General features: G+C 45.6%; 1 protein-coding gene across 2 annotated transcripts in view; it reads left to right on the forward strand.

Annotated features, from left to right (window-relative positions):
• Positions 1 to 8163, forward strand: part of RIPOR2 (RHO family interacting cell polarization regulator 2) — a 72126-nt gene extending 63963 nt beyond the window's left edge. For both annotated transcript variants that reach the window (XM_063326389.1, XM_063326390.1), the window contains 5 exons: positions 1 to 159; positions 1176 to 1378; positions 2875 to 2958; positions 5029 to 5119; positions 6600 to 8163. In XM_063326389.1, coding sequence (XP_063182459.1) covers positions 1 to 159; positions 1176 to 1378; positions 2875 to 2958; positions 5029 to 5119; positions 6600 to 6700 — 638 coding nt within the window. In that variant the 3' untranslated portion in view covers positions 6701 to 8163. The remainder of the gene's footprint in view (positions 160 to 1175; positions 1379 to 2874; positions 2959 to 5028; positions 5120 to 6599) is intronic.
• The last annotated feature ends 3722 nt before the right edge of the window (positions 8164 to 11885 follow it).

Raw genomic sequence — 11885 nt, forward strand, 5'->3', positions numbered from 1 at the left:
TCTTCAGAATCCTGGTGTCTCAGATCCTGGACCGGACGGAGCCTGTCCTCTACTCCAGCATGTCCTCCGAGATCATTACCGTCTTTCAGTATTACAACTATTTTACCAGCCACAGTGTTAATGACCTTGGAAGCTATTTGCTGCAGCTCGCAAAAGAAGGTAGGGTATATAAATTCTGGCAGCTAACGGGGGAGTAGTACCTCGGGTGTCCTTCTGACCTCAGCACAAAACAATTCAGCTCTGAGGCTGATTTTACAAAAGAAGGAGGGAAAGGAGACAAAGAAGTGCCTTGAATATGAAGTCTGAATGCACCCGAACAGTTGTACATATCAAGGGAAAGGAGCTGATGCATATAGACCCTCCAGTCGTTTCTATTTCCATTTTCAAATGGGAAAAAAATATGTTGAAAGAGTGAGTTTTTAGGAGGTGGCTGATGGTGGTGGGCTGGGCCCAAGGTCTGGGGAGTTTTCCGTGCTGACAGCTTGGATGACATTCCAGTCTTTTATCACACTTTACAGAGAGATCTTCTGTAAGTGCTGAGCTCTGCTCCTGAGCCAAGGGATCACAGCACCTCAGTGCTTGTCAGGCTCTGCCACCGAGAGCTAGAGAGAGAAGCAGATGCTCCACAGAGGGTGCTAGACAGCAATCCCTGGCACACCAAGTTTTCTTCTCTATTTAAGAGGGAGTTTGAGGAACCTTACCTAGTTTCCATTTTTATTTGGGCATACTGGGGAGCTTTTGCTCAAAAACCTGGAAGGAAAAAGGCATTTCAGCCTTTTGCCTAGGCTGAGCTAGGACAAGTTCTCACAAAGAAGCCCTGGAAGGCAACACACTGACAATATTGGGTTTCACTTGTTATAGGGAGGATTTACATCTTCCAGCAGAAAGTGAAGATTTGACAGGTAGGCCCTTAACTCTGGGTAGGTGGAAGTGCCGCGGTGTCCCACCTAGTCCATCTATTCATCTCCTCCTTTGGAAGAACATCTGAGAAACTGGCCCAACTTAAAGCCCAGACAGACACACCGCAATACGGATCCGTAGCAATCACTCAGATGGGGATTTTTCATGTCCTTTGTGGGCATAGTAAAAATTAAGGATTGCTAGCAGGGAAAGGAGCAATCTGAAATATCGAGAAGACGAGATAAGTAACAAGGACCTTCCTCTTACACTTTCAGCCTCTGTGGTTCAGGTGCTGCAGTCAGTGAAAGATGGAAAACTGCAGCAAAATGTGGCCAAAATAAACTCCAGTAACCTCCCACCACAGCAAGAAGTTTTGAGAGCGTTGGCTTTACTTCTCAATGAAAATAAAAATGAAGTCAGCGAGACTGTGGCATCACTTCTGACAGCTACCGCAGAAAACAGGCACTTCAGGGAGAAGGTAAGTGGCAGAAAATCACCTGTCGCATAAGAGACCTGTATCATCGTGACATTTTTTTCTGCCTGTGTGTCTGAAATGTCTATGCATATAAAATAATTGCTCCAAGCTTGATTTAAACTAAGCCAGAGGGATTTCCTGTCTAATTCTTCCTGCAAATATGCAAGTCTGCTTCTGTCGTTATGCCAGTCTGCTTCTACCTGTCATTACACTGAACAGGTACTAACCAAAATGCGGCAAATACTTACTGAGTGCTGTGCCCTCCAGCCATTCCTCCGCACTTCAGCATTTCTGCTGGCCTCTCTCAGACTTGGCTTCAGTCCAAGGCTCGAAGGCAACAGTCCCCAGCGTCACCAACAGGCGAAGACGTAGGTCTGAGATTTTTATTTTCTTTCCCAAAGGAGGCTGGCGTCTATGGGACCTCCCGCCATTTCTGGAGAGGACGGACTGCCTGGGGCAAACACAGCTCAGCTGAGGGAGCTAAGACTTGAGTCTATCATCACAGACATTGAAGGCAGCGAGCAGGGCCAGATGAAACATAAATTAAAGAGAAGGGAGAAGAGGAATAAGAAAAAATTAGGGGTTGGCTTCTACCCTTTCATGGCAGACTTTTCCCTACTATCCTGCTTGTTCCCTGCCAGGAGGGAGAGAAAGAAAAGGCAGTTGGAAAGGAAGAGTGATGGAAGGCAGGCAGAGGGACAAGAAAAAGGAGCTCACTCTTTGCTGCTCTTCTCCGTCAATCCATTCCCCTCTTTGCTTGTCCTCCCACTTCATCTTCCATTTTGTCAGCTTCTTGGTGTCTCATACCATCCTTCTCCATCGCCAGCTTCAAGGAGGCAGCAACTCAGGGAAAATATAACCGCCTCCTGGAACAGGCGTGAGTTCACTGCCTGCAGGAAGGACCCCAGGGTGCCTTGTATGGAGGCGTTTTGCAGCTTTGTGCTGCAGATGAGTTCATTGTGCAGCCGACTGCCACTGAGATTCGCGCTCACTGCTGGTTTTGTTTGCTCAGCGGCAGCTACTAATTTCTAGGGCCAAGCAGTAAACTGGTCTAGCAGCTCATGCTAACCTTGTGATAGCTATTTGCAGTCCCCCTGGGGTCCATCCCAGCCTGTTCATTACCATCCCTACATCAGAGGGACCATCTCAAGGGTCAGCTCTTGAGCTATTTAGACTCCAAGGCCTGTTTAAAGCTCTTTGGCGATTTACACAGAAAGGCCCTCAAGGGTTCCAGATTATGCTTCTCACCTTAAGGTGGATTTTTCCTCCCCAAAACCTGGCCTGCGACTACGAAGCTCTAACTAGTGGCCTGGCCTGGATCTGCTGTAGGGAATTATCCCAGCATGTTACCTGTGCTTCTCCATCCCACGGGCTCACTGTCCGGGAGGCGGGATGCAATCCCTCTCCCTTTAGTAAGGTAGCAATGCCTCCACGCTCCACCCTTCTGCTCCACACAGGCACAGGGATTTTCATCGCTACTCTTCTTCATCTGTTTTCAGGCCTTGATTTATTACTGTGAAGCACTAACCCAGCCCAACCTCCAGCTGCAGAAAGCAGCTTGCTTGGCTCTAAGATACCTCAAGGTAAGAGACAAGGAATTTGCTGTGGTACTTGGCATTACTTTAAGGAAAGGACATCTGATAGGTACAAACAACAAAATAGAATTTGCAATAGCAGCAGCGGTAGTGGTTTTGTTTTGCATTGCTGCACTGCATCCTTTTACAGATACCGTGCTGTTTGGGAATGGTTTAGAAGCTTCATCGCAAAAACAGCCAGGCTCTGTGATGATGACAAAGTTTATCTTTTGCATACCGTCCTTTCCTCCCTCTCCTATTGACTTTAGGAGACTTGCTTCTACATCGCAGGGAAAAAAAATATTCCTCCATAGAGTACTGACTGAGAGGGGAAAAAGAACATCCTTTCCCAGGATAAAATTAGCTCTAATGCATGTGGGTTGCTGCCGTAGAAGAGAAAGGGAGAGGCAGGTCACAGCTGGTTTTGTGACAAATAACTGGTACATCTGGGCAGTACAGCTTCAGCGTGCATACGGTACTATTTCTACATTCCCCCCATGACAGGAAGGGAAAATGCACTTTTGTTTTGGCTGTACAGAGCCATGGGAAACAGCAGCAGCCCAAGCCCAATTGGTACGGGACACTGAGGCAAAAAACGTGTTCCGTGAGACAGACCCACCACAGACTGACTATTTCTCCCTCAGAACTGTTCCCTGGAGAAGACAGCTCTAAAATGTAACTTCGTCCCAGACAGAACTGATACCATCCAATACATATTAAATACAAAAAAAAAAAATGTATGCCCTTAAATTTGATGCTAGGAGGCACCACTGAGAGGCAATGGTGTGGGGCATTACACCTCTGCTGCATGCAGGGCACAGTGGGCTTTTTGATCTCCCAGGAAAAGGCAGACAAGGAACCAGCAGTGGGAACTGGAGATAGACACATCTAACTTGAGCAGTGTGGCTCCGATACATCTTGAATAGTGAGAATGGCAATTGCTGGGGGAAAAAAAAACTACTGAGGGGAAGCATCATCATTTGGGATCTTCAAAGAAAAAGCTGAAGCCTTTCTGGAAGATACTATTTCAGAGGTGGGAATGCTAGAATGGATAGGTGGCTGTGGGTGAGCTGACTCGATGGCAGTCTCATCCACGTGAAATCACGTCAGCCGCACAAAGTTCCACTGTGAATCTCTGCCAGGTTTTGCAAAGCAGGGCAAGCTCTGTGTTGCTGTGAGCCCATCACTCATAACCATTTGTGCTGTAGCCACCAGAACGCACCCAGCGCAGACTTGCCCTGAGTCCAGCACAAGTGACCACGTTGAAGATGGGGTGGTGAGATTTCAGGGTAGCTGAGCCCTCATTCAGAGCATCGTAGACCAGACCTGTGCCCCTCGGGCTGACGGGACTCGTACAAATACTGACTCTGTTGGCTCAGCGCCTCTTCCATGTGTCGTGCACCGGGGCAGTGCCTGCCCTTCCTTTCACTCACCTCCCTTGTCCTATTAAATAGCCTGGCAGAGACACTATGACAGCTGCTCTCCCCAAAGGCCTGACGTTTTTGTAGCAGGGCAGAACAGGATTATTCCTTGCTTTCTTCCCAAAACAGGACAGGCAAGGCAAAAACGTGGGCAAGTTGGTGAGTGCAGGTGTTGGTGAGCAGCCTGCGGTGGAGCGGGCCAGCCAACGCGCCCCTGTAGGTAGACACAGATTGGCTGGCGAGAAAAGCCTTCTCCGACCTGCCAGGTTTGATGTGCTCAAGTGTGAAACGCATTCTCTTGACGCCCGTCTCCTATTCTTCTCCTTGCCGTACGCTTACCTTGGCGCTTTGATGGCCTTGTCCCATGGCCCATCACCCAGCCTACAGTCAGCAGTGGCCGACGTAGCTGGTCAGCCAGAGTCACGCATATTCATTCATAGGGTAGGAAAATCAGAAAGGGTCCACACTGACAGCAGAAAATACGCCTTCTCCTAGATGCTCCCCCTCAGGGAAACCCCACTCCTCGTGTCCCCACCAAAGCCCTCCCCTTGGAATAGGAAGGGCAACGCAGAGGATGGTCACTGTTTCCACGCAAGGCTGTGAAATGAAACCAGAGTGTACTGTGCGGTGCTCACGTGGCTCTTTTTGCACTTCCCAGGCTGCTGAGAGTATTAAAATGCTGGTCACGCTCTGTCAGTCTGACAACGAAGAGATCAGAAAAGTGGCGTCCGAAACCCTGCTCTCACTTGGTGAGTTGCCTGTTTTAGAGCAGTTATTTCATTTTCTTTTTTTAGCAGAGCAGCATAAGATACCTGAGCTATACAAATGTGAGACTCTTGACTGAAACAAAACTTTACATCTAGAGACTCAAACACATTAGAAAATATATATTCATATATATGAATATCTATACTCATATTCATGCATATATTCATTTTGAAAATTACGAAAATGGACCAAAGAGAAACTGAACTGTATGACAGCCTGGAGGGGGAAGCAGAAAAGGAAAAAAAACCAAGGGAGAAGTCAACAAACAAATCATGAATAATGAATTTGAAAACCAAGCAGCCTCGAGGAGGCAGGACAGGCACGCTGCCTGCTGTGCCTCATACACCCTCTGCTGGGGGGTTGCCTCCTATCTCCCTGTAGTGCCATTATCACACGCTCAAGTGCCATTAGCACTGCCAAGTGTTCGCTGAAACTAAATTATCCTTATATGCTTATTTGGACAGACCCTAGCCTGCAAGTCCTCCTTCCCGCCGTACCTCAGGCACCTGGCATTGACCCTCATTTGTCCTTGAGAGGAGAGGTACCCTGTTCATTAACCTGCAGTCTCGCTGCCTAGCACTGTGTGACTGCAAGCCTGGCTGCACAGTTTCGGGGCACCAGAACTTCAGTGGCACAGGGAAATTGTATTTTTCTGGCCTTAAGGCTAGGCCTGAATTTCTGCTCCATGGGTCTAGGTGCGATTTTAGTTATGCAAACTCGTCAAATTTATTCCCTTGCATTCGCCAGTTCAGCAGGAATTCAGTCTGCTCTTGGACGTGTTATTGCCCAGGTTATAAAACAACTAGCCCGGGGACACTTTTGAAAACGCTGGGAGATTGTACTGCCATTCTTCTAGATGACATACAGAGACCATTTTGGTTCCTAATGGCCAATTCAACACACAAGGTGCAATGCTATCTTCAGGTACATATAGATGACAGTACCTAAGAGAAAAGGGCTTGAGACACAAATAGTTAAATTTAGCAAACATACTGCTTCCTCTTTTTCAGCGGCATATAAGCAAAGATGCGGCTAGACTCACTTCTTAAAAGTGCCAGGAAATGAGAAGCGGGTAAACTTTATATTGTCCAAAGTAAGTGGATAAACATCATCTGCCTCGAGTGTATCACAGCTGCAGCTGAGACCTTGAGGAGCACCATAGGTCATTTAGTAAGACAAGTGCTCATCTAATCGTTCAGGCCACATCTGCTTCTGTTTTGCTCTAGATAAAACCAGCAAATTACAAGAGAAAAATAAAAACAAAAAAAAAAGGGTGAACATTCAGAGCACGCTTAATTTTTCCAAGTAATTTCTGAATTTGCCCTCAACAACCTCAGAAATTTTAAGAAGGGAAAGAAGATACTGCCAAAGCAGTACTTTCTAACTCCAGAGAATCCAGTATTTTAAATGCTGTAGGACAATGATATAATGCATTATTATGCTTTAACATTCTGCATTCAGGTGAAGATGGGAGACTGGCATACGAACAGCTGGACAAATTTCCCCGGGAGTTTGTTAAAGTTGGAAGCCGCCGTGGAACTGAAGCTGCCACAGCTTTTTAGGTGGAAAAGGACCCGCCTACATTTAACAGTCATTAAAGTAGGATGGAGCTGCCCATCGGTGCGGGGAGCAGAAGGAAGACTTTGAAGAATTCTATGAGGATGTCCCAAAATGTAGCAAATTTACAGACTTTTTAAGGAAAAGCAAAATCTGAAATCCAGCTAAAGAGTTCCTATTGGCTCCTCTTTGCAGCTCATGATGGAACAGTTGGATGCTGAGGAACAATACTTTGATGTGTAACCATTAACGTAATTGCAGTTATTCAGCCTCAGACAAACTTCTGTGAGTTTTTAGAGTTTGGCATCTTCATATATTTTACCGAGTATTACATTTCCTTCCTTGAAGTTGTGGTGGAAGCTTGCAACGTGTGATAGTGTGTCTAACCAAGGACAAGTAGGAGGCCACCTGAGCAGGGCTGCAAAGAAGCTGTCTCTTCGACCCAGAGCTAAGCCTCTGCTGTCCTGCAGTGTCCCCAGCAACACTCCAGCGGCAGGGAACGCCACTCTGCAAAAGCGCCACTCTCGGAAACGAAATACAGAGCAAGTTTCTTCCAGTTTTGCCTCCAGAAACAGCATGATGTAAACCCTGGGAGGTGTCACTTTGGTGACTCATTCTAAATGCCTCCGCTGGTCTTTTATTTCCTTTCTCTCGCCCTCCAGCAACGAGCCATCATTAATCCAGAGATTTGTCAGGGGGATCAAACAATCACGTAGGTTTCTGAAAACTAAATGAAAAGGTAAAGTGCGTTTATTTATTCCAAGAAGGAGGAGTGAATACAGCTAATTGCACGAGTCCCCAGAGCCATTTGGTCCTGTGAGTTGCAGGCAGGATTGGATTTCATACGCTCTAATTAGTGGATCATAGCTGCTACAGAGCGATTTCAACATAAAGAACTAGAACAAACCGAAGTGGAGCTCGGAGGCAGTAATAAGCAGAGGGTGAAGTGAATGCCTGTGCGTGTCCCCCCTCACTGCAAGGATGAAAGACAGCAAGTGCTTGCTTCCAGCTGTTGATCACGAGCCTTAAGTTAACAGAGGAGGTGAATAGAAATTAACAGAGGAGCGTTCCTGTGCTGTTGTTCATTATGCATGAAATGCTATTTAGGTGTCAATTAAAGTATCCAAATTTGCATAGACTACATAGAAAAGATTGCAAACAATTCACGTCAAAAGGAAGCCTCCTGCGCCAAACACTTTGGCAGGCAGGGGTTTTGTTTTGGTTTGGTTTTTTGTTTTGTTTTGTTTTGGTTTTTTTTTTGTTTGGGTTTTTTTTTTTTTTTTTTTACTGTGAATGTTACAATGTACATATGTGTATATTTATAAATATCTATATTCTTCCTTTAATTAAAAAAAGTACATTTTGTACAGTTCAAAATGCTTACTTGTTTACTGAGGGATATAGACTCTTTTTGCAGAAGGTGAAATAACCACATTATGGTTTTTATACCATGCCTGTCCCATCAGCTGAATTATTCCAAGGTGTCCTTTTGTACTGGTTTCTGCTCGTTTGTTGTTTTGGGGGTTTTTTTTTAGTTGGGGTTTTTTTTGGGTTTTTTTGTTTTTTTTGTTTTTTTTGCTTTTAGTTCCGTGGCATTTGTACTCACCATATATTTCCTATCACATTTAAGTTATAATAAAGATTATTTTTTAATTACTAAGCACATCAGCCCATATGTAGAGTCCCTCTTTCTATCAGCAGCCTCTCCACCGTGAGGCTCACCCAACCTTCAAACGTCAGGCGAGTCAGCTCCCAGTACAGTAAGTGGCTCAGTAAGGGCCACCTACTTGCAGATGGATTTGGGGCAAACCATTGGGAGTTGTTTAATCATAGTAAGGGAAAAGGCCTGTCGGGAATATTTGTCTTTTCAAGCCCGGTCACCAGGACAAGACGTAGCGACAATCTCAAAAAGTTTAGCTGAATTATATAAAGTCGCCTCCTAAATTTCTTACAGCATAGAAATAGTTTGTGCTTCCTGCCATATCAACTTTGTTAAGACTTAGGACAACATTACTTTAAGATCTTACAAAAATACCTAAATTAGAGCAAGTGACGAATACAGGTAGCAAGGACTGGTGCCTGAGGGCGGACAGAGAACTGCAACTTCTTGTGCAGCAGGAGAAACGGTGCAATGCCAGCGCGGGGTTTAATATGCGCAGCTCCGGCGTTTTCATCTTTCTGCTGGCCGAGGTGGGGGGTAGTAAACGGCCAACTATTTTAGTAATGGAAATAAAGACAAACCACAGAAGTAGGAAAAGTAGAGAAGGAATGAAGCTATAGTGAAAACGACGGCTCTTCGTTGTACCCCTGTGAGGTGAACCAAAGCACATTTAAAAAAAAAAAAAAAAGCCAGTTTTGAACTAAAATGCTATTTTGGAAGCAAAGGGAGGACTGCGCCCTCTCAGTGTTCCTTCTCTGGCTGCTTCAGTGTGTGTGTGCAGGCTCTTGCTCCTGTCCCAGAGCATCAGCAAGAGGCATACACTATTTAAAAAGGAGATGAGAATAGTCTTATATTCCCATATATGTCAAAAGCTCCTGCCCGTAATACGCACCGTATGTCAAAAGCTCGGTTGTAGCTTGTGCGTCACAGCACGGAACACGATTTTGTTGAAGCGAAAGCTACGAAGTCATGGGGTTGTAGGTGCTACATTCTGAACTGTCGCTTCGGAACGAGTGACATGAGTTTACTTTCAAGCAAGCTCTAGTACCCTACATTTCTAGCTACTCCTAGTTGAAGTTCATACCAAACCGGCTTTGTGTATCATGCAAGACGCTTTCCCAGAAAGGCTCCACAAGGACTAGCAGCAGATGTGCTGAAGAGGCTCCAGGACTGTTACCAAACTTTTGCTGGTTACTCCTTCCCTTCAGCGAAAACAGACTCGTCTCAGACCGAAGACACTCCTTTAATTCTTACAAGCATGGAGGGTTACGGCGCGGAGCTGGGGAACGCAGAACTGCCCACCCAGCAGAGAGCACGGGGCTGCTCACATCCACAGGCACCACGGCGCATGGAGCTTCTACCTACCTATCTCTGCCTTCATCTCATTGTAGGTTAAATCCACCCTTCGAGAGGTTTATTAACCTAAAGCTGATCTGCTACACCTACACCACTACTACATAATCTGCTAATTATAACCATTAAAAAACCCCACATAACACAGCTCGTACAAACCAAATAGGAGCAAATACTGCTCTCAATAAAGTCAATGAGGAAATTTGCAGGAATTTTAGTAAGAACGGTTAGACCAAATTTAGTTTCTGTTGTAGGATCCGAGACTGACAAGCTTGAACCTGGGATCTAGATGTATAAAGGCGACATTTCACTTTGAGCATTAATACTGCTTTAGAAAAGTAAATAAAACAAAGAATCACGTCCTAACTTGATTCATGGCAACATATGAAAAAAAATTCGCACTCTCAAATTAAGACCAAAACCAAACAAAATCCCCTAAGTTTCTACCCTCAGGGTAACAAACCCTTGAAAAAGTGAACAAACCTTAAGGCTTCCAAAGCCAGAAGGCAAATAAAAAGGAACAAACCATAAATTTGTCTCATAACTTACACAGTTTTATGCTCGCAGAGACAACAATGCCCCTTCCTACCAGGTTAATGCAAGGGCTCTCCTTTGTGGAGTAGGAAAAAACAGGCGTAGAGGTGAATGTAACAAGACGGACGCTTACCGTCTTGTTAAGGAAGGAACCATCAGATAGCAATTATAAAACCTCTTTCTTAGAGCTGCAGCAGGTTGGCTCAAACAAATTTAAAGGTTTGGGCCACCCCAGAAAAGTACGTCCCAAAATAACTCTGTAGCTTGTTCTTACCTCATGCTTTTCACGAACTATGGTGGTTTTCAGTACCCTTGCCATGCTGTTACTGCCTCTCTGCATTCTGCCAGGTAGACAGAAAGCCGTAGCGCCTCTATACAACTCTAGCTACAGCAGCAGCTTAAGTTAAGCTGCCCAGAGTTTCACACTGCTGTTGGTAGACTCCTCTTGTACCCAGTATACCTTCAGGAGAGGTACAGAATCATAGAACAGTTTGGGTTGGAAGGGACCTTCAGAGGTCATCTAGTCCAAACCCCCTGCAATGAACAGGGACACATTCAACTACAGCAGGACCCCCATCCAACCTGACCTTGAATGTTTCCAGGAATGAGGCATCTACCACCTCTCTGGGCAGCCTGTGCCAGTGATTCACCACCCTCATTGTAAAAAATGTCCTCCTTCTATCTAGTCTAAAATTTTACCTTTTAATTTAAAACCATTACCCCTTGTCCTATTGCAACAGGCAGGCCCTGATAAAAAGTTTGTCCCCATCTTTCCTGTAGGCCCCCTTTAAGTACTGAAAGGCCACCATTAGGTCTCTCTTCTCCAGGCTGAAGAACTCCAGAGCTGGATGCAGTACTCCAGGGGTCCCACCAGAGCAGAGTAGAGGGGCAAAACCAGCTCCTTCAACCTGCTGGCCACACTTCTTTTGATGCAGTCCAGGATACAGTTGTTCTTCTGGGCTGTGAGCACACATTGTCAGCTCATGTCCAGCTTTTCCTCCACCAGCACCCCCAAGTCCCTCTCGGCAGGGCTGCTCTCAATCCCTTCATCCCCCAGCCTGTGTTGATACTAAGGGTTGCCCCAACCCAGGTGCAGGACCCTGCACTTGGCCTTGTTGAATGTCATGAATGTCATGATCCACTGCACCCCCACCTTCAAAGGGCTGCGGTGCCCCTGAGGGTACAACAGAGGTATTGTCAGAGCCAAGGGTTTGACCTTGAACACAGCCGAACACATTTCATTACAGATGGTTGTTGGCAGATTGACAAAGCAGCAGCCAATTAAAGTTCCTCAGAACACCATTATCATTTGCTAAACTACTTTTGTGTTATTACAAGAATGGAAGGAGAAATTAACAATACGTAGTAAACATCTTCTGCTGAAGAAAATGTTGATGATAACAATGCAATTCAGTCTTGAGAACAACAGAGCACTGGAACACACGGCCTTGGCAGATTTGCAGACCTTCTGCTCAAAATCTCACATCCAATTCTGAAAGGAAAACAGCCTCACACAGCCCTTAAGGAAATGTAAATGGAAGCATCGTGCTTCCTTGCAAAACCTGATGACCAACTTCATTACTTATGCAGAGGCTGCCACATAAGCTGCAACACATGACAATGCTGCAGGCCCTCACATAGGC

The sequence above is a fragment of the Chroicocephalus ridibundus genome, chromosome 2 (genome assembly GCF_963924245.1).
Source record: "Chroicocephalus ridibundus chromosome 2, bChrRid1.1, whole genome shotgun sequence".
In the NCBI taxonomy this organism is placed as follows: Eukaryota; Metazoa; Chordata; class Aves; order Charadriiformes; family Laridae; genus Chroicocephalus; species Chroicocephalus ridibundus.